This window comes from Lagenorhynchus albirostris, chromosome 6 (genome assembly GCF_949774975.1).
Source record: "Lagenorhynchus albirostris chromosome 6, mLagAlb1.1, whole genome shotgun sequence".
Classification (NCBI taxonomy): domain Eukaryota; kingdom Metazoa; phylum Chordata; class Mammalia; order Artiodactyla; family Delphinidae; genus Lagenorhynchus; species Lagenorhynchus albirostris.
In genome coordinates this window covers 44,777,733-44,798,572 of record NC_083100.1, presented here as the reverse complement: position 1 = coordinate 44,798,572, position 20,840 = coordinate 44,777,733, and the positions used below count along the sequence as shown (strand labels likewise).

Here is a 20,840-nt window from a genome sequence, read left to right as displayed (position 1 = left end):
ATAAGTTTCTGAATTAACACTTCTAATGTATTCATAGTCACAGTAGAAAACTTAGAGACTCCAACAGAAAAAGCCCTCATCCCCACCCCTAGTTTTTCTGTTAAATCACAAAATATATTCCTAATTTTCCAGTAACACTCCAAGAAATTGAACATACTCAATTGTTTTGTATTCTGGTATATTTCAGAATGATATAAATTCACTTTTTATTTTTTAAACCTTGAAGGTTTGACCTATTTATGTTTAGATGTTTGTTTATTTATTTATTTATTTTACCCACAGAGATGATAATCATTCACCGAAACCTTGAGGCGTCCGCAGTAATTCAAGGCCTAGTGAAAGGTATCGCAGACCTCAGTGGATGTGGAATTGTGTACATTTTCAAAAGTGAATATTTGTCTGATTTCAGCTATTGTTCATCACTTCTTTTGCAGACAGAAATATCTTTACCGGTTTGATGATTGACCCAAGAACTAAAGCTTTGGTTTTGAATGGGAAACCTGGCCACTTGCAGTTTTATTCTCTCCAAAGTGATAAACAGTTATATAATGTAAGGTTTTTGATCTGTTAACTAGCCTTAAAACTAATGAAATATCTTTATAGCACCACTGACGTCAAGTAACTTATTGTATACCTTCTAAAACAAGATCCTGTGCCTATGTTATTTGAACATAGTATTATCAGTTGTTTATAGCATGATTCTAATGAGGCCACAGTTGCAGATGAAGTCTGCATGTAAGCCAGTTGGCACTGTTGTGTGCGCTCTATTTTATTCTGTTTAAGACTACACTCTAAATTAACTGTCGCACACATCTGTGCCTTTGGATAAGGATAGGCAATGAGAATATGGATTAACAATACAGACCTGTCTCTGCTTTGTGGTGAAACAGTATCATATGTACATGCCGAAGATAAAATCTTCAGTGTAGATTAAAGAGGAACACTTCCCATAATCCTGGTAAATGCAATCCAGAATTTCCACTTTTTCTTTAGTGCCCCACAGAACCCTTTACAGATTTCTATCACAGCCACTGTAACACTTTATCTCTTTCTCTCCAACACCTTTAAACCTCTCAAAGAAAGGAAACTTATTGATCTTTGTACATTTCTAGCGCAGTGCCTGGAAATAGTAGCACTTAGTACATTTTTAGTAAATAGATGAGGAAACAATAAAAGAAACAATTATAAAGAAAATGCTGGCCTATTTAAAATGTTGTGCTTTTTTCACTTCTTAAAAATTGTAGGTTTCATTTTTGCTCTCCTTGTTTCTAGTGATGTGGAATCTAGCCTTGAGATTTTATGTAAAGCTATTTGTTCTTAGAAACAAAAGAAAAGCATTACTGTGACCTAAAGTTCTGCTGTATCATATAAATGGAGCATAGCCGTTACTAAAATTTAAGGTCATTGAAGAATCATCACCACCAAATTGATATTATATAATATGCTCCATGTTTTCAATGGCAATTTTGATGTCTGTAAGTAATGATTAGTTCATTTTTCTCTTTACCTAAAAATCTGTTACTGTAGATTCCAGAAGGTATCTATGATGTGGTTAATTACCATTCCTTGAATGCTTTAACATGTATGTATTTACATTAATAAGAATTTTGGATTTTTTTTTAACCCATCAGTTAGATATTATACAGCAAGAATATATCAATGATTATGGTCTGATCCAAATTGAGCTAACAAAGGCTGCATTTGGCTGCTATGGTAATTGGCTTGCAACGGTGGAACAACGTCAAGAAAAGGAAACTGAGCTTGAATTGCAAATGAAACTGTGGACATATAATAAGAAAACACAAGGGTAATACTACCTATATAGACATTAATTTCAGAGCAGAAAATTATTTGACTTTCTAGTTTCAATTGTTGGTCTTTACGATGTTTCATTTTGTTAAATTTATATTAAGAGAAATGAAGGAGGTGTTATTCCTCTAATACAGCCTTTATGCTTTCTGCTCTGAGAAAGCATTGGTGTCCTCCAAATTATGAGTCACCTCATTGCATAAATAAGGAAACATGGAGAAGTGATACCCCCAAGAACACATACCAACTTCCAAGCAAAACCAGGATTAGAATGCAAAGGTCTTAGTTCCTTAGCTCTTTTGTGTTATATTACCTTCTTTGGGAAAATGGCAGTGGTAGGTGGTAGAGGTGTGGTGTGGTATAGTCTTGATTAGATAAGGAGCCCACTAGTTTCTCATACCATGGCTGTAATAGCAATTTATCAAGTCCTTGCTTGTCAAGAACTGGGCTTAGTGCTTTTGTGCCCATTGTCTTGTGAATCTTCACAAGATAATCTTTCATTCACAGCAGTGTTCTGTCAAGCCAGAAACAAGCTTTGAGAGGTAGTTTGGATGACTTTAAATATTAAGTATTGACCAGGGCAGTGAAATAGGTAATGTTCTTTCTGTACCGTCTTGCCACAAATAAGGGCTTTCATAGCCATTTCCTTTTTTGCTTATTTTCAAAAGAGTGAGGTATCGGTGTTCTACACAATTTCCCTGCAGTTTAGTATAGTAGCCTTTCAAGTATCATTTTTTGATGACCCCTGTTTTATACTCATTCTGTACCAGTAAGCTGACACTATTTATAATCATCTCTGTTACGTACGTTATAGAAGGCCAGAGGTAATGTGTTAGAACTCTTTGCATCCTGTGGCCATTAGTGACAGAACACTCAATTGTTTGTCATGCTAGGTGATAATATATCAGTTGCTCATTCTTAAAGATGCTATTGTAAAATGTGCAATATGTAAGGAATTCTTAATACTCATATGATAGTGTATCATATTGCCCTGGTACAAAAATAAATTGGTTTCCTTCCTACTAGGTTTGTTCTCAATACAAAGGTTAACATGCCACATGAAGACCACATCACAGCTCTCTGTTTCTGTAATGCAGAAAAATCTGAAAACCCCACCTTGGTTACAACAAGTAAAGATGGTCACTTCAAAGTGTGGATATTAACAGATGATTCTGATATATACAGTAAGTTACTAAAATATAATATGTCTGTATGTAGTGCACAGTTTTAAGAATTGATATATTTATCTCATGAATTGTATCCATTCTGGGAGGACATTTTCTACTTTAATTCTATAGGATATTGCCCAATTTCAAAAGATTTTAGAGATTACATTTTTACATGCCTTTTCTCCCAAATCTTTACTTATTTTATGACATTCTTGATTAATCGTGTACTAGTTATTCCAGTCTGTGAGGGTACAGTAAAAAAGGCTTTTGCAGTAGTCCCTTTACTGTTCCACTAGAGGAAGGTCAAGGTCTCTTGGAAGGGACGCAAATTTCAAATCAGTCAATGATTTGTAACTAAAATTTTGGAGAGGAGGTTTTTTGTTGTGTTTGTTTCTTAATCCATATTTCTTATAAATTCCGTAAAATATTATCTAGCATTTGTAGTATTTCTATGGTCTGTATTTTCACAGAAAAAGCTGTTGGCTGGACCTGTGATTTTGTGGGTAGTTATCACAAATACCAAGCAACTAACTGCTGTTTCTCCGAAGATGGCTCTTTACTAGCAGTTAGTTTTGAGGAAATAGTTACAATATGGGATTCGGAGACATGGGAACTTAAATGTACATTTTGTCAACGAGCTGGGAAAATAAGGTAGGTAAATAATTGGGAGAGTATGAAGTACTGGGTTTCTTTTTTTTTAAATTCAAACAAGTCTTTCTACATAGACTTTAGTAATTAATTTATGCTTTCTCCAGAGGTATCCTGTGGGTCAGTGGCGCCAGCAGCTAACCAAAATGCTGGGAAGCTAAAAAACACTGGGTTTATGAACCATGTGCATTAGTTTTCATGGTTGTACTACACAATAATAGAAGATATATATAAGCCTCAGTAGATCCGAACAATGTTTATTTTCTCAGTATTTTCATAAAAGCAATGTTATGCTCAAACTTCATTGTTTGTAATAATGGCAAGAGAATGTAACAGTAGTATCTTCCGTTTTATTTCCGGTAACTTGGGCATTTGAGGACAGAATGGGAAATGGCTGTTTCTAATTCCCAACATGTCTAATTCTGAATTTACTTTGTAAAACTTTCTTCAGAATTCATATTGCAGATTTTCCTCTTGAGACAAAGAAGCATAAAAAAGAGTTTTTGTTAAATAACTTGGTACGTTTCACATACATTTTCTCTATATGTGTCAATTATTGTACCGTACAGCATATTAGAGAAAAGAATTGGTCATCAAATCTGTTTTCCTAAAGAAACAAAATAGCTAAATAAACCTTTACTGTTGTGCTCCTTACCCTCTTCCCTGCAGAATAATTATGAACAAAAACATACATGTCTATCTAAAACTTTGCATTGCACGAAGCTAGTACTGTGCAGGAAGTCTGCAGTCCTTTGTAACTACGTGTGCTAGAACTGACTGTTGTTAACTTCCTTGTTTTAATCTAGGCACCTTTCCTTTGGGAGATTGACTTGTTCCAAGTATCTTCTTGGTGCCACTGAAAATGGCATTCTGTGCTGTTGGAATCTGCTCAGTTGTGCATGTAAGATATTCTTTGCTATAAAGTGATGACAAAGCACACAGGAAGTGGACATTAACTAATCTTTGGCATTTTAGGACTTCTGGATGATATCTTCATATCTTTACCCAGAGAATATATAATTTTTTACGTGGTACATTGTACCACCAAACTTTGGAGTGCTATGCCTGTAATAATAGACTTTGATTACAGTTGACCCTTGAGCAATGCGGGCGTTAGGGTTGCCGACCCTCTGCGCAGTCAAAAATTCACTTACAACTTAGAGAGTCAGCCCTCTGTGGAGTCAGCCAACCTTGGATTGAGCAGTTACTGGTAGTACTTGCTATTTTAAAATCCACATGTATGTGGACCCTCACAGTTCAAATCCATGTTATTCAAGGGTCAACTGTATTTATAAGCTGCCTAATTGTCATCAAATCATCTTCCATTATCCTCACCTTTTTCCACTGTCTTCAGTGTATGACTTTGTTGCCCTCCATATTATCGATCCTCATAACAATTTGAGGAAAGTTTCTGATAGTTCATAATGCATATTAACCTGCAGTATTCCTGACAGCACTAAATTTGAATGTAGCCTATCACAATCCTCCTAACAAATGTGAACTTTGTGGCATTTTACTCATTCGAGTATATGTTTGGAAGACATTGTGGTTACTTTGTAATAATGTGTGTGATAATATTTTTTTAAATATTCTCTACAGTGATTCTGGTTAACGTTTTGCCCACATTTAGCAGTAGTGGGAAAGCACCAGACAGAAGTTGCACTGCTTTAACTGTTTTTCTGCTTCTTGCCCCTCATTTTAGTGCAGACTTCCACAGATTATGTCAGTGTGTTCTCCATGTATTATCTGGAATGGTAAAATCCCTCTTCCTAAAAATAATAGAATTGATTGTCCCAATAAATATTGAGTACCTAGTTTAAATAACAAGCTTAAGAAAGCTTTTGGTAAATCTCTTCTTAGAAGTGAATCACTTTTTTTCCCCCAGTGGAGTGGAGTGCAAAATTAAATGTGAGAGTTATGGAACCTGATCCCAATTCAGAGAATATTGCTGCAGTCTCTCAGTCTTCCATGGGTTCAGACTGTAAGTACAGACCATTCTTTGACAGAAGAAGTCTATTACCTAGATTTTCTTTTTAACACCTTTAATATAATTTGATTTAAACTTACCTTCAAATCAGATGTCCATTTGAAGCCATTTGCCTGACCACTGCCCTTCCTTTCGAGTTCCAGCTCCAGCACATCCCTCATTTTTCAACATGTCATTTGCTACTCAGCCTTCAAAATCCAAGAGACATTTTGCCTCTTTGAAGCATTCCTAAATCCCCCAAGGAGCTTTTATCATTCCTCTATGATCTTGAAGCTCTTTATACAGATCTCTGTTCTAGTGCTTAAGACAAAATACTGCCATAGTATTTTGGTGTCTGTTTTCTGCAGTTGACCCTGCTCTCAGAAACAGAAATTTTTGTTTCTGTTTTTCATCTTTAAAGCCCTCATTCCTAACCGGCTTGGCACATAGTAAGCATCAAGTAGATATTTGTTGACTCAAAGCCTAAAATAATCATGACCTTATCAATTTATTCAATGGTGTAAGTCCCAGGATGAGTGTGATCTGCCAATCTGAGGCTGAAACTAACCTTTGCAGGCAAAATGTTGTTGTCTGTTTGGTTTTTTTTTTCTCCAGTGTTTGTGTTTAGACCTAGCGAGCCAAGGCCATTGTATATTCAAAAAAATATCTCCAGAGAGGAAGTCCAGTGGGGAGTGTTTGTTCCACGAGATGTCCCTGAATCATTCACCTCAGAAGCCTACCAGTGGCTGAACAGATCGCAGTTTTACTTCCTAACAAAATCACAGGTAACCATCCACCTCAGAAAAGGCGGTCATCTCTTATGTGTGATTTTCAGTTGCTTTACTATTTGAGAGTAATAGCCCAGGGCAAGTGGAATAGTTTTATTAAAGAATTACTCCTTCTCTCACCTTCCACTCCCCTGCCAAATCGTCTTATGTGCTCTGTACAGTCATATTACTGGTGGGAGTATATTAGCCCACACCTTTGGGGCTAAGTATTGCTTGCATTCATTCACTCCGTGACACCAAAAAAGATATGACCTAGAAGATAACTAGAATACTTTAAATTGTACTTATTAGAATGGTTCTTTTTTAATTTTAGTATTTGATTTACCATAAAGAAATCAGTGGCTTAAGTTTGACCCATCAGTTGAATTTTATTTCATTACCAACTCTTAAAAATGATCTTTGAGGACAATCTTACAACTGTCACAGCAGTTATTAAATACGTTTTCAATCTTGTATTACTTTTCTGTGAGCAGATGTATTTATATCAAGAAGAAAAGTCAACATCATTTTCTAACTTTACCATTTAGATTTGCACTCTACAATTTATATTTTGCATCATTCATTGACCTCTCTTTTCAGAGTTTATTGACATTCAGTACACAGTCTCCAGAAGAGAAACTCACACCAACAAGCAAACAGGTATGTTCTAGTCACCCGTGGTGCAGATCATGCACATTGCCTCCCTGCAAAGATAAAGTTATCTTTTAGAACTCAGCTATGAGAAAAATGTTTTACCTGCCCTAAAGTGGAATTAAAATTACATACTTAGAAACTACTTGCTTTGTTTGATGTGATAGTGCTCTTTGAAAATGTAGTCTCAATTTGTAACATCAGTAATATATGCTTGTGATTTAAAGAATCAAATAGTTCTACAAGACTTCTTGGGGAAAACTTGAACATCACCACCACTGCCGTTACCCACAAAGATACTCTCAACTCTTTGAGTTGAAGTTTTTATTTACCTCCATATCTCTAAGAAACATGTTTATATTGCTAATTCCGGATTTTTTAGGTCTAGGTATTATTTGTTAACTCTGATCTATTGAAGTTTCTTTCACACCACTCCCGCCATATACATAACATACCCCCACATATTTTCTGTCGCCTAATTTTTCCAGTATAGATAAATTGGTCAGGTCACTGTTCATCCTTAAACATGTAAACACAATTCATAGCTGAGCCACATAGTAATAAACAGGTTGTTTTTCCTTTTGTGACCAACTTCTTTTCTCTGGAGTTAATGATTGCCTTCTTTTTTCATTTGCTCAGTTTCCTATTTACTTCTCACCTAATTCACCCCTAATCTCTACCCTGTAAGTCCTCTCTCATTATTTTCAGACATATTAGGTATTCTTTCGAGTCTTGAAGAAATATTTTCAAGAGCCTCTGACCTTCTTTCTGAACTGATTGCCCTGTAAACCTGCTGCACAGTAATCATCTTAGGATCTACATTTGCTACCATTCTGGGGGTTTATCCACATCTACTGTAATAGATCCTGTAGTTTTTCTCCTTCTTTGGTCACTCCCTTGCTTTGGTAAAGCACATCCTATTGGTGCATGGGAAGTAAATTTAAGACATTGCATGTTTGGACATGCTTCTATTCTCTCCCATTGGATTGGTTGGTTGCGTAGAGTTCTAGGTTGAAAATCATTTTGTCTTAGAACTTTGAAGATACTGTCTTATACTTTATCTGTATCCTGACTTGTTTATTTTTCTCTGAAAATTCATTGAATTCGTTTAACATTTTTTTGTTGATCATTACTGTATGTTCTAGACATTTGGGATATATCAGTGAGCGAAAGAGTCAGGTCTCTAAACTAGTGGTGTTTATAGTCTAACAGGAAGGCACAGATAATAAACATCAAGTAAGTAAAATATATAGTATTTTAGAAGGCAATAAGAATTATGGGAGGAGGAATGGTGGGAAAGGGAATGTGGAGTGCAGTTTGCCTTTTTAAATAAAGCAGTCAAAACAGGCTTCAATGAAAACACTTTGACTTTTCCTCTGAGTTAAATGTAGAGCCCCCTTCGAGGGTTTTAATCAAAAAACTGTCTAAGAAGAAGAATTAATTCTTTCTTTGCCTTCATTTTCTCTAGAACTGCTATTTTTTACTGCTGGACCTTCTAGAATGGTGCTCTCTAATATTCTTATTTTTTCTCTTGTTTTCTTCCTGTTGTCTGAGAGGTTTCCTCCTCTTTTCATCTGATCCTCTATTTTTTTTCTCTCTCTTAACATGGTTCATTTCCATTAGGTTTTTATTTCCAATCTGTTTTGGAGATTTTCATCAAATTCTCATGACTCTTGGCTATCTGCTCTTATTTAAAAGTGAGCAAAATCACCATTTGGAGGTTTTCTACCTAGGTGGAACTTGACCTCTGGCCTCCACTATCTGCCTGAGCTATTATGAGAAAATCTCCAAAAGTCATTATTTTTAGGACTTTTTCTCTTAGATTGGTCAAATTGTCCAGATAAAATTCTTCCAAATTCTTGCCTAAAAGATGTCAACCTGGCTGCCAGTGTTCTGAGAAGCACCCTCTATGGAACACAACTGCCTTCAGCTGTGAGGGCACCTCCGCCCCGCCACACACCAAGCCATCCTTTCTAAAGACACACTTTATTTCGCTCTTCAAGGAACATACTGCCAGCCCTCTGCTGGGGCTGAGGAGGAGATCTGGAAACCTGAATGCTCTCTAAATAGACCTTCAACCAGGCTAACTGGTTTCTTTCTTTTTTTGTTTAGCCTTTTACAGAGGAGGTACTGTTACTATTAGTACCAATTCTTGAGTGTTTGCGGCATTCTGCAGTATAAATGGGGATGCTTTTAGCTTTCTTCACCACCAGCTTAGAATCCTGCTTTCTCAGGTCTACTAAGTTAGCTACCACCATTCAAACTACTTTTCACTTTCCACATCACACAGTGTCTTTAGTACTGTGGATTTATGCTCTTTTGAAAACCCGTTTGCTGCCATTTTTGTAGGATTGGGGGCCTAAGTAGTGGTGGATGCACATTTTGTTCTGTCATCGAAGTGTCTGCTGTTAGCTTTTCACATAGTAAATTGACTGCCCTCAGTTGCTTTACCTGTGAAATGAAAGAATCATACTAGATAATTTCTATAGTTCCTTCCATCGGACATGTTATGACTGTGATACTTCTTTTTTTTTTTTTGTGGTACGCGGGCCTCTCACTGTTGTGGCCTCTCCCGTTGCGGAGCACAGGCTCTGGACGTGCCGGCTCAGCGGCCATGGCTCACAGGCGCAGCCGCTCCGTGACATGTGGGATCTTCCCAGACCGGGGCACGAACCCATGTCCCCTGCATCGTCAGGCGGACTCTCAACCACTGCGCCACCAGGGAAGCCCTGTGATACTTCTTATTGCCTCAAAGGCAGTTCCTCTTCTTTAGTGAAGTAATTTATTTCCCTTTGTCTTAAATCCTTACAGCTATTAGCAGAAGAAACTCTTCCAACAACCCCATTTTATTTCATATTGGGAAAGCACAGGCAGCAACAGCAGGATGACAAGTTAAATGAAGCTTTGGAGAATGAACTGATACAACTACCCTTAACAGAAAACATACCTGCAATTAGTGAGGTAAGTAATTATTAATTACTTATTAGTGTGAAACATAAGTTTATTATAATACTAATAGTGTAAATTAATTGCTTATACCAATATGAAATGGGTTATACGCAATAAAGTTCCTTAAGTTAGAGTTTATTTATACAGTCAATCTGTAACAACTAATTTTTAAATAATCATTTATACACTGTGCAATTTTTTTTTGAATTTTTGGATTTTATTTTTTTATACAGCAGGTTCTTATTAGTTATCTATTTTATACATATTAGTGTATACATGTCAATCCCAATCTCCCAGTTAATACCACCACCACCACCACCACCCTCTGCCACGTTCCCCCCTTGGTTTCCATACCTTTGTTCTCTACACCTGTGTCTCTATCTCTGCCCTGCAAACCAGTTCCTGTAGCATTCCTCTAGGTTCCACATACATGTGTTAATATACAATATTTGTTTTTCTCTTTCTGACTTACTTCACTCTGTATGACAGTCTCTAGGTCCATCCACGTCTCTACAGATGATCCAATTTTGTTCCTTTTTATGGCTGAGTAATGTTCCATTGTATATTTGTACCACATCTTTATCCATTCGTCTGTCGACGGGCATTTAGGTTACTTCCATGACCTGGCTTTAGTAAATAGTGCTGCAATGCACATTGGGGTGCATGTGTCTTTTTGAATTATGGTTTTCTCTGGGTATATACCCAGTAGTGGGATTGCTGGGTTATACGGTAGTTCAATGTTTAGTTTTTGAAGGAGCCTCCATGCTGTTCTCCATAGTGGCTGTATCAATTTACATTCCCACCAACAGTGTAAGAAGGTTCCCTTTTCTCCACACCCTCTCCAGCATTTACTGTCCGTAGATTTTCTTATGATGCCCATTCTAACTGGTGTGAGGTGATACCTCATTGTAGTTTTGATTTGCATTTCTCTAATAATTAGTGATGTTGAGCAGCTTTTCGTGTGCTTCTTGGCCATCTGTATGTCTTCTTTGGAGAAATGTTTATTTAGGTCTTCTGCCCATTTTTGCATTGGGTTGTTTGTTTTTTTAATATTGAGCTGCATGAGCTGTTTATATATTTTGGAGATTAATCCTTTGTCCATTGATTCGTTTGCAAATATTTCCTCCCATTCTGAGGGTTGTCTTTTTGTGTTGTTTGTAGCTTCCTTTGCTTTGCAAAAGCTTGTAAGTTTCATTAGGTCCCATTTGTTTATTTTTGGTCTCATTTCCATTACTCTAGGAGGTGGATCAAAAAAAGGTCTTGCTGTGATTATGTCAAAGAGTGTTCTTCCTGTGTTTTCCTCTAAGAGTTGTATAGTGTCCGGTCATATTTAGGTCTCTAATCTGTTTTGAGTTTATTTTTGTGTATGGTGTTAGGGAGTGTTCTAATTTCATTCTTTTATGTGTCCAGTTTTCCCAGCAACACTTATTGAAGAGGCTGTCTTTTCTCCATTGTATATCCTTGCCTCCTGTGTCATAGATTAGTTGACCATGGGTGCGTGGGTTTATCTCTGGGCTTTCTATCCTGTTCCATTGATCTATATTTCTGTTTTTGTGCCAGTACCATATTTTCTTGATTACTATAGCTTTGTAGTGTAGTCTGAAGTCAGGGAGTCTGATTCCTCCAGCTCCATTATTTTCCCTTAAGACTGCTTTGGCTATTCGGGGTCTTTTGTGTCTCCATACAAATTTTCATGTATTTTGTTCTAGTTCTGTAAAAAAAAGCCATTGGTAATTTGATAGGGATTGCATTGAATCTGAAGATTGCTTTGGGTAGTATTGTCATTTTCACAATACTGATTCTTCCAATCCAAGAACATGGTATATCTCTCTATCTGTTTGTGTCATCTTTGATTTCTTTCATCAATGTCTTATAGTTTTCTGAGTACAGGTCTTTTACCTCCTTAGGTAGCTTTATTCCTAAGTATTTTATTCTTTTCGTTGCAATGGTGAATGGGAGTGTTTCCTTAATTTCTCTTTCTGATCTTTCGTTGTTGGTGTATAGGCATGCAAGAGATTTCTGTGCATTAATTTTGTATCCTGCAACTTTACCAGATTCATTGATTAGCTCTAGTAGTTTTCTGGTGTTATCTTTAGAATTCTCTATGTATAGTATCATGTCATCTACAGACAGTGACGGTTTTACTTCTTCTTTTCCAGTTTTGATTCCTTTTATTTCTTTTTCTTCTCTGATTGCTGTGGCTAGGACTTCCAAAACTATGTTGAATAATAGTAGCAAGAGTGGACATCCTTGTCTTGTCCCTGATCTTAGAAGAAATGCTTTCAGTTTTTCACCCTTGAGAATGATGTTTGCTATGGGTTTGTCGTATATGGCCTTTATTATGTTGAGGTAGGTTCCCTCTGTGCCCACTTTCTGGAGAGTTTTTATCATAAATGGGTATTGAATTTTGTCAAAAGCTTTTTCTGCGTCTATTGAGATGATCATACGGTTTTTCTTCTTCAGTTTGTTAATATGGTATATCATATTGGTTGATTTGCATATATTGAAGAATCCTTGCATCCCTGGGATAAATCCCACTTGATCATGCTGTATGATCCTTTTAATGTGTTGTTGGATTCTGTTTGCTAGTATTTTGTTAAGGATTTTTGCATTTATATTCATCAGTGATATTGGTCTGTAATTTTCTTTTTTTGTAGTATCTTTGGTTTTGGTATTAGGGTGATGGTGGCCTCATAGAATGAATTTGAGAGTGTTCCTTCCTCTGCAATTTTTTGGAAGAGTTTGAGAAGGATGGGTGTTAGCTTAGCTCCTCTCTAAATGTGTGATAGAATTCACCTGTGAAGCCATCTAGTCCTGGACTTTTGTTTGTTGGAAGATTTTTAATCACAGTTTCAATTTCATTACTTAAGATTGGTCTGTTCATATTTTCTGTTTCTTCCTGATTCAATCTTGGAAGGTTATACCTTTCTAAGAATTTGTCCATTTCTTCCAGGTTGTCCATTTTATTGGCATAGACTTGCTTGTAGTAGCCTCTTATGATGCTTTGTATTCCTGCAGTGTCTGTTGTAATTTCTCCTTTTTCATTTCTAATTTTATTGATTTGAGTCCTCTCCCTCTTTTTCTTTTTCTTTCTTCCCTTTTTTTTTTTTTTGGTCAGCTTTGCTTGTGGTTCAAGAGATTCTGCAGACGACAGTCACTGTGGCCAGTGACAACAGTGATGCCATGTGTGTGTATGCGAGTATAAGCATCCCTCAGAACGTGAGCTGCCATACTTGACTCTATGTTGGAATCTCGCAAGGAGTTTTTAAAAATAAGGAAAAATTTTTTTTATGAAAAAGCCTTGGCTGCACTCTAGACCAATCAAATCAGAATCCCTGGAGTGGGACCCATGAATTGGTATTTTTAAAAACCTTTTTCTTGATGAGTCTGGCTAAAGGTTTATCAATTTTATCTTCTCAAAGAACCAGCTTTTAGTTTTATTGATCTCTGCTATTGTTTTCTTTGTTTCTATTTCATTTATTTCTGCTATGATCTTTATGATTTATTAGCTTCTACTAACTTTGGGTTTTGTTTGTTCTTCTTTCTCTAGTTCCTTTAGGTGTAAGGTTATATTGTTTATTTGAGATTTTTCTTGTTTCTTGAGGTAGGCTTGTATTGCTATAAACGTCCCTCTTAGAACTGCTTTTGCTGCACCCCATAGGTTTTGGATTGTCATGTTTTCGTTGTCATTTGTCTCCAGGTATTTTTTAATTTCCTCTTTGATTTCTTCAGTGTTCTCTTGGTAACGTATTGTTTAGCCTCCATGTGTTTGCATTTTTTACGTCTTTTTGCCTGTAATTGATTTCTAATCTCATAGCATTGTGGTCGGAAAAGATGCTTGATATGATTTCAGTTTTCTTAAATTTACTGGGGCTTGATTTGTGACCCAAGATGTAATCTATCCTGGAGAATGTTCTGTGTGCACTTGAGAAGAAGGTGTAATCTGCTGTTTTTGGATGGCATGTCCTATAAATAACAAATCTCTCTGGTCTGTTGTGTCATTTAAAGCTGTGTTTCCTTATTAATTTTCTGTCTGGATGATCTGTCCATTGGTGTAAGTGAGGTGTTACAGTCCCCCACTATTACTGTGTTACTGTCGATTTCCTCTTTTATAGCCGTTAGCAGTTGCCTTCTGTATTGAGGTGCTCCTATGTTGGGTGCATATATAATTGTTATATCTTCTTCTTGGATTGATCCCTTGATCATTATGTTGTGTCCTTCTTTGTCTCTTGTAACATTCTTTATTTTAAAGTCTATTTTATCTGATATGAGTATTGCTACTCCAGCTTTCTTGTGATTTCCATTTGCATGGAATATCATTTTTCAACCCCTTCACTTTCAGTCTGTATGTGTCCCTAGGTCTGAAGTGGGTCTCTTGTAGACAGCATATATATGGGTCTTGTTTTTGTATCCATTCAGCAAGCCTGTGTCTTTTGGTCAGAGCATTTAATCCATTCACATTTAAGGTAATACCAATATGTATGTTCCTGTGACCATTTTCTTAATTGTTACAGGTTTGTTTCTGTAGGTCCTTTTCTTCCCTTGCGTTTCCCACTTAGAGAAGTTCCTTTAGCATTTGTTGTAGAGCTGGTTTGGTGGTGCTGAATTCTCTTAGCTTTTGCTTGTCTGTAAACCTTTTGATTTCTCCATCAAATCTGAATGAGATCCTTGCTGGGTAGAGTAATCTTGGTTGTAGGTTCTTCCTTTTCATCACTTTAAATATATCATGCCACTCCCTTCTGGCTTGTAGAGTTTCTGCTGAGAAATCAGCTGTTAACCTTATGGGAGTTCCCTTGTATGTTATTTGTCATTTTATCCTTGTTGCTTTCAGTAATTTTTCTTTGTCTTTAATTTTTGTCAATTTGATTACTATGTGTCTCAGCATGTTTCTCCTTGGGTTTATCCTGTATGGGACTCTCTGCACTTCCTGGACTTTGGTGGCTATTTCCTTTCCCATGTGAGGGAAGTTTTCAACTCTGATCCCTTCAAGTATTTTCTCGGGTCCTTTCTCTCTCTCTCCTCCTTCTGGGACCCCTATAATGCGAATGTTGTTGCGTTTAATGTTGTCCCAGAGCTCTCTTAGGCTGTCTTCATTTCTTTATTCTTTCTTCTTTATTCTGTTCCCTGGTAGTGAATTCCACCATTCTGTCTTCCAGGTCACTTATCCGTTCTTCTGCCTCAGTTATTCTGCTATTGATTCCTTCTAGTGTAGTTTTCATTTCAGTTATTGTATTGTTCATCTCTGTTTGTTTGTTCTTTAATTCTTCTAGGTGTTTGCTCTTTAGTTTTTCTAGGTCTTTGCTAAACATTTCTTGCATCTTCTCGATCTTTGCCTGTATTCTTTTTCTGAGGTCCTGGATCATATTCACTATCATTAATTATATTCACTGTCATTATTCTGAATTCTTTTTCTGGAAGGTTGCCTATCTCCACTTCATTTAGTTTTTCTGGAGTTTTGTTCCTTCATCTGGTACAAAGTCCTGTGTCTTTTAATTTTGTCTGTCTTTCTATGAATGTGGTTTTTGTTTCACAGGCTGCAGAATTGTAGTTCTTGCTTCTGCTGTCTGCCCTCTGGTGGATGAGGCTATCTAAGAGGCTTGTGCAAGCTTCCTGCTGGGAGGGAATGATGGTGGGTGGAGCTGGGTGTTGCTATGGTGGGCAGAGCTTGGTAAAACTTTAATTTGCTTGTTGGTTGTTTGGCCTGAGGCGACCCAGCACTGGAGCATACCGGGCTCTTTGGTGGGGCTAATGGCAGGCTCTGGGAGGGCTCACACCAAGGAGTACTTCCCAGAACTTCTGCTGCCAGTGTCCTTGTCCCCACGGTGAGCCACAGCCACCCCCCACCTCTGTAGGAGACCCTCCAACACTAGCAGATAGGCCTGGTTCAGTCTCCAGTGGGTTAGGAGACTAACCACTGGTCCTTCCCCTGCGTCCTGATGCACACACTACTTTGTGTGTGCCCTCCAAGAGTGGAGTCTCTGTTCCCCCAGTTCTGTGGAAGTTCTGCAATCAAATCCCACTAGCCTTCAAAGTCTGATTTTCTAGGAATTCCTCCTCCTGTTGCTGGACCCCCAGGTTGGGAAGCCTGACATGGGGCTCAGAACCTTTTGCAGTGGGTGGACTTCTGTGGTATAAGTGTTCTCCAGTTTGTAGTCATCCACCCAGCAGTTACTGGATTTGATTTGATTTTGATTGCGCCCTTCCTACCATCTCATTGCAGCTTCTCCTTTGTCTTTGGATGTGGGATATCTTTTTTGGTGAGTTCCAGTGTCTCCCTGTCGATGACTGTTCAGCAGTTAGTTGTGATTCCGGTGTTCTCACAAGAGGGAGTGAGCACACATCTTTCTACTCCAGCACGTTGAACCAGTCTATATACTGTGCAACTTTAATTCCCGAATTAAATGGCCTAAAACTTACAATTTCTGATTATTGTAGCCTGACATGGGTTTATTTGCATAAAAGTAGGGAGTTCTTTTTTTAATCTATTTTTTTAATTATTAATTTTATTTATTTATCGGCTGCGTTTGGGTCTTTGTTGTTGCGTGCGTGCTTTCTCTAGTTGCGGCGAGCGGGGGCCACTCTTCGTTGCAGTGTGCAGGCTTCTCATTGAGGTGGCTTCTCTTGTTTCAGAGCACAGACTCTAGGTGCACGGGCTTCAGTAGTTGTGGCACGCAGGCTCAGTAGTTGTGGTGCCTGGGTTTAGTTGCTCTGTGGCATGTGGGATCTTCCCAGACCAGGGCTCAAACCCATGTCCCCCTGCATTGGCAGGCAGATTCTTAACCACTGCACCACCAGGGAGCCCCAAAAGTAGGGAGTTCTTCGGTTTGGTTTTTCTGTGGGGAGAGCCTACTGTTGATGAAAGCCTTGGCATTTCATCTTTTTAAATGAAACCCTGTTTTTCTGTTTTACTGTAGCTTCTTCACACTCCAGCCCATGTACTGCCATCTGCTTCTTTCCTGTGCTCCATGTTTGTAAATTCATTGCTGCTGTCTAAGGAGACTAAGAGGTAAGGCAGTTCATAAGATATGTTTAGATACTGTTTTGAGAAACAGGATGGTTTGTGTTATCCTTGATTAGAATATTCTTTCCCTGTGTTTCTCTTTATTTCAGCTTTGACCTATAGTTAAAGGATATAGGATTACTAAGTCAAATAAATAAAATTCATTGAAACTAAATATCAGAGATCTTTCGTGGTAATGTTTTAAGGGTTTCAAAATTTCATGTTTTATAAATTTACCTGTTGTTTTATAATAATCCATCATTTTTAAAGTGTATTCAGTAACAAGAATTTTCATTTATTTTGTTCATGATTGTTTTTTCATAGATACCTTAAATTGGAAAGTTATTGTTTAGAAATATTTTTTAATAGTAATTGTATTTTATTCTGTTATTGTTAAAGTGCTGAAGAAATTCCTGATGATGTCAGTATGGAAGAAGAAAAAGAAAGTGTTGATTCAGATGAAGAAAATAACTTCACTGAAGAGGTCCAGGATACAAATAACACAGATTTGGGAAAAGACATTATACATCAGTTGTCAAAATCTGAAGAAAAGGAACTGAGAAAATTTAGGAAAGTAGACTACAGCTGGATGACTGCTCTTTAAGCCTTGGAGAATAGGGAGAGGGTTTTACACTTTGTGTTTTTTTGTTTTGTGGGGTTTTTTTGTTTGTTTTTGTTGTATGTTGCTATTCCAGAATTCTATTTTAATGTTATTTGTTCATAAAATGTTAAATATTAACAGGCTCTACTTTTTAAATGACTGGTAATATTAAGCTGTATTTGCATCATGTTTTAGTTGCTATATACATCATCTCTTTTCACTTATCAGCCCTATAGAGTAGCTAGATATTTTCTTCACAGGTGCTATAGCAGAGCTGGGACTTGAATTTGTACAGCATAAGTCCCCCTGTCTGCAATTCGGAGATAGATAGATACAAAAAGTCAAAAGGTTTTGTTGATGATGTTAAGTTCAAAATTCATTTGGTGGCCAAATATGACCTGAACTGATATGAGGTTCTCTGTAGTCTTGTTTAATCCCTCTTAGAGTATTTCTCTTCTCATAGAGAAATTTAGAGAAATGATTTGATTATGGTCGTATTTCACAGACCCCACTGAGGATTTTATATAATATGAGCTGCCTGAAATCTGAAAAACTCTACATTCACATCATCTGGTCACATATCTTTCGGGTAAGGTCTTGTCTACTGTACTTGTAAATACAATTTTCATGACAGCCTTGGCAGATAAGAAGAGCTGGTATTACTCTGTCAGTGTTATGCCTGTTTATACTGAGTCAAATAACAACTAGTTTTTAAGCACAGTCCCATTGCTAGTAGAAAAGAATGCAAGACTCCTGTATTACCTTAAAGTAGTGAAATTTCTACATTTTAACCACTTAGCATTTAGAGTTTTCCAGTTCCATGATACACTTCCATAAAATTTATATTTAAAAAGTTAATGCAAAAACAAGTGTACACATCACAAAAGCACATCTCAGGGAATGTTCACAAAATTGCTGTAAGTGGCTTTTTAAGTATGTCTGAGTCAGTATCCAAGTAAGATCTATACATTTCATTTAAATAGCTAGATTGAGATATAGATAACTCACAAACTATGCAGTTCACCCATTTAAAGTATACAGGTCAGCAGTTTTTAGTATATTCAGAGTTGCACACCATCACCACAGTCAATTTTAGAACATTTTCATCACCCCACAACTCAACCCATTGCCAGTCACTCCCCATTACTCCCAGTCTGCCCCACCCCACACGCAACCACTAATATGTCTGTCTCTATAAATTTGCCTAGTCTGCATATTGCATAAAAATAGAATCATATAATATGTGGGCTTTGTGACTGGTTTCTTTTCACTTAGCATTCATTCTGCAGCATGTATCAGTACTTCATTTCTTTTTATTATTTTCATTTCACCTGTTTATATACCTAGGAGCAGAACTACTGAGTCACTTGGTAACTCTATGGTTAACTTTTTGAAGAATCACAGAACTGTTTTACAAATCAGCTTCACCATTTTACATTATTTACATTATGTGGGATATAAATTGTTCCACAGTCTGATCCATTAAATTTTGGTCCCTTTGCAGGGTTAGTTTTTGAGGCCAGTGTTTGAGGTTCCTGGGAGGACTCTTTAGCTGTCTCTTTTCCTGGTTCTTTTTGGTAAATTAGCTGGCATATGGATTAGCTTGTTGCTCTCATGGAGCTACTAGCTTCCCCTTAATTGCTTACCACCAAAATCTCCATTGTTTTCAAGAATACCTTAGGCTTGAACTTTGCTCTATTTCAGATAACGTCAGAACTCTCTATTCTTATGGACTGTCTCGCCCCTGGGCAAAATCTCTCACCCACTGCTCCAAAAAGGGGGGATGGGGGGATAAGGCACAGTGGACCCTCTCAGAGTGTCAGAGACACCCCTCTGCTTCAAAAACAGTGGAGAAAATAGCCTCTGGTCTTTGTATCTCCTGACGTGGAACCTCTGCCCTAACCAGCTGGGGCAAGGACAGCCAGGTGACCAGTGTTCTCAGCCTGGGGAGTGGGGCTGACATAAGTTAATCATTTTGCCACGTTCAGACACTGACATGGTACCTGCAAGTTTATTTTTTGCAGTTATGTATGAAAGGTTTCATACTTTCAAATCAAATTACTTAAATTTGGAGCTTTTTAAAATGATTATTCCATAATCTGAATCATTACTTTATAAGTGTGGGTTTTTCTAAGGAGTTGATCTCTCACACTAAAACATGACAACCTTGTTATTATTCTAATTTTTTCTCCAATACTAAAAATATAAAAATTTTTCCAAAGACAACTATACAGATAAAAGGGTAATAGCCACTCTGTTCCTTCAAATCTGAACTTATGTCCAGCAGATCTGTACTGCCATCCCTCAGTTTCTTTCCCACAGAAAACTGGTCCCATCATAGTAAGCAAACCCATAAAGATTATTCACCTTCTAGCCTCCCTTGTTGATCTGATTTACCTGTCAAGGCACAGACTCACTACTTGCTCTCACAAGTGCAGCCTGCACTTCTGGACGCAGACAATCTCAGCCTTACTGCAGGTGGACCACATGTTAACCACCTACCATGTCAGATATTTACCCCAGTTTGACAAATGAGGAAAACTGGATCCATAGAGAGCGTGTAATTGGTATCTAAGTCACTGGGTTCTCAAGAAGTGGGGCTAAGACAGGAGCCCCTCCCTCTCCCATCAAATACCAAGTCCTGTGCTCTTTATAGAATAGCACATTGTCTCCCAGACACTTAAAACAACTAGTTAGCATTATGAAGGCATCTATAACTGGGGAGGAATTGTGATTAAAACGAAAAAATTTTTTAAAAATGAACAGCCCAGATTTAGAGCTGGTCTCAGCTGCAGACAAGAGCTAGCTAGCTCTGTGACCTGGCTAAAGTCCTATAATCTGCCTGAGCTTCAGCCCCCTCATCTGTAAAATGAAGTGCTCCCTCCCTATGTTAATGGTTTTGACTGTCTGACTAGTACTGATATGTTCCAAAATAGGAAAAGTGCATGAAATTTGGATATTGTGTGAGATTGTGCACTTGATTATATGCAGAATTTTAATGAAAAATCTAGACTAATTAAATGGCTGCATATTAATTAATTAGAATAGGCTCATTGTTAACGTGCTGAAGCAACTCCTCTTTGGTTTTTTTCCCTTATCACAGACTAGCACTTAGTATAGAAATTATAGAATATGTTGTAATGTGTATAATGTGTCTTAAATAATTTCAGGTCTTTGTACTATGACTATAATGGAGCCTTTAAAAGAAATCTGTTAGGTTAAACATAACCATTTGGTTAAAATTGTTTAAGTCTTGTAAATGGCACTGATGTTTCTGTGA

At 37.3% G+C, this 20,840-nt stretch overlaps 1 protein-coding gene across 2 annotated transcripts in view; it reads left to right on the top strand.

Annotated features, from left to right (window-relative positions):
* Positions 1-17,698, top strand: part of WDR75 (WD repeat domain 75) — a 41,224-nt gene extending 23,526 nt beyond the window's left edge. Inside the window, exons 10-21 of one of the 2 annotated variants that reach the window (XM_060152468.1) lie at positions 283-342; positions 435-550; positions 1,632-1,807; positions 2,836-2,993; positions 3,449-3,629; positions 4,433-4,527; positions 5,512-5,607; positions 6,208-6,377; positions 6,960-7,019; positions 9,822-9,971; positions 16,874-16,965; positions 17,359-17,698. In XM_060152468.1, coding sequence (XP_060008451.1) covers positions 283-342; positions 435-550; positions 1,632-1,807; positions 2,836-2,993; positions 3,449-3,629; positions 4,433-4,527; positions 5,512-5,607; positions 6,208-6,377; positions 6,960-7,019; positions 9,822-9,971; positions 16,874-16,965; positions 17,359-17,563 — 1,559 coding nt within the window. In that variant the 3' untranslated portion in view covers positions 17,564-17,698. The other variant, XM_060152469.1, reaches the window with a different exon arrangement.
* Positions 17,699-20,840: the final 3,142 nt, after the last annotated feature.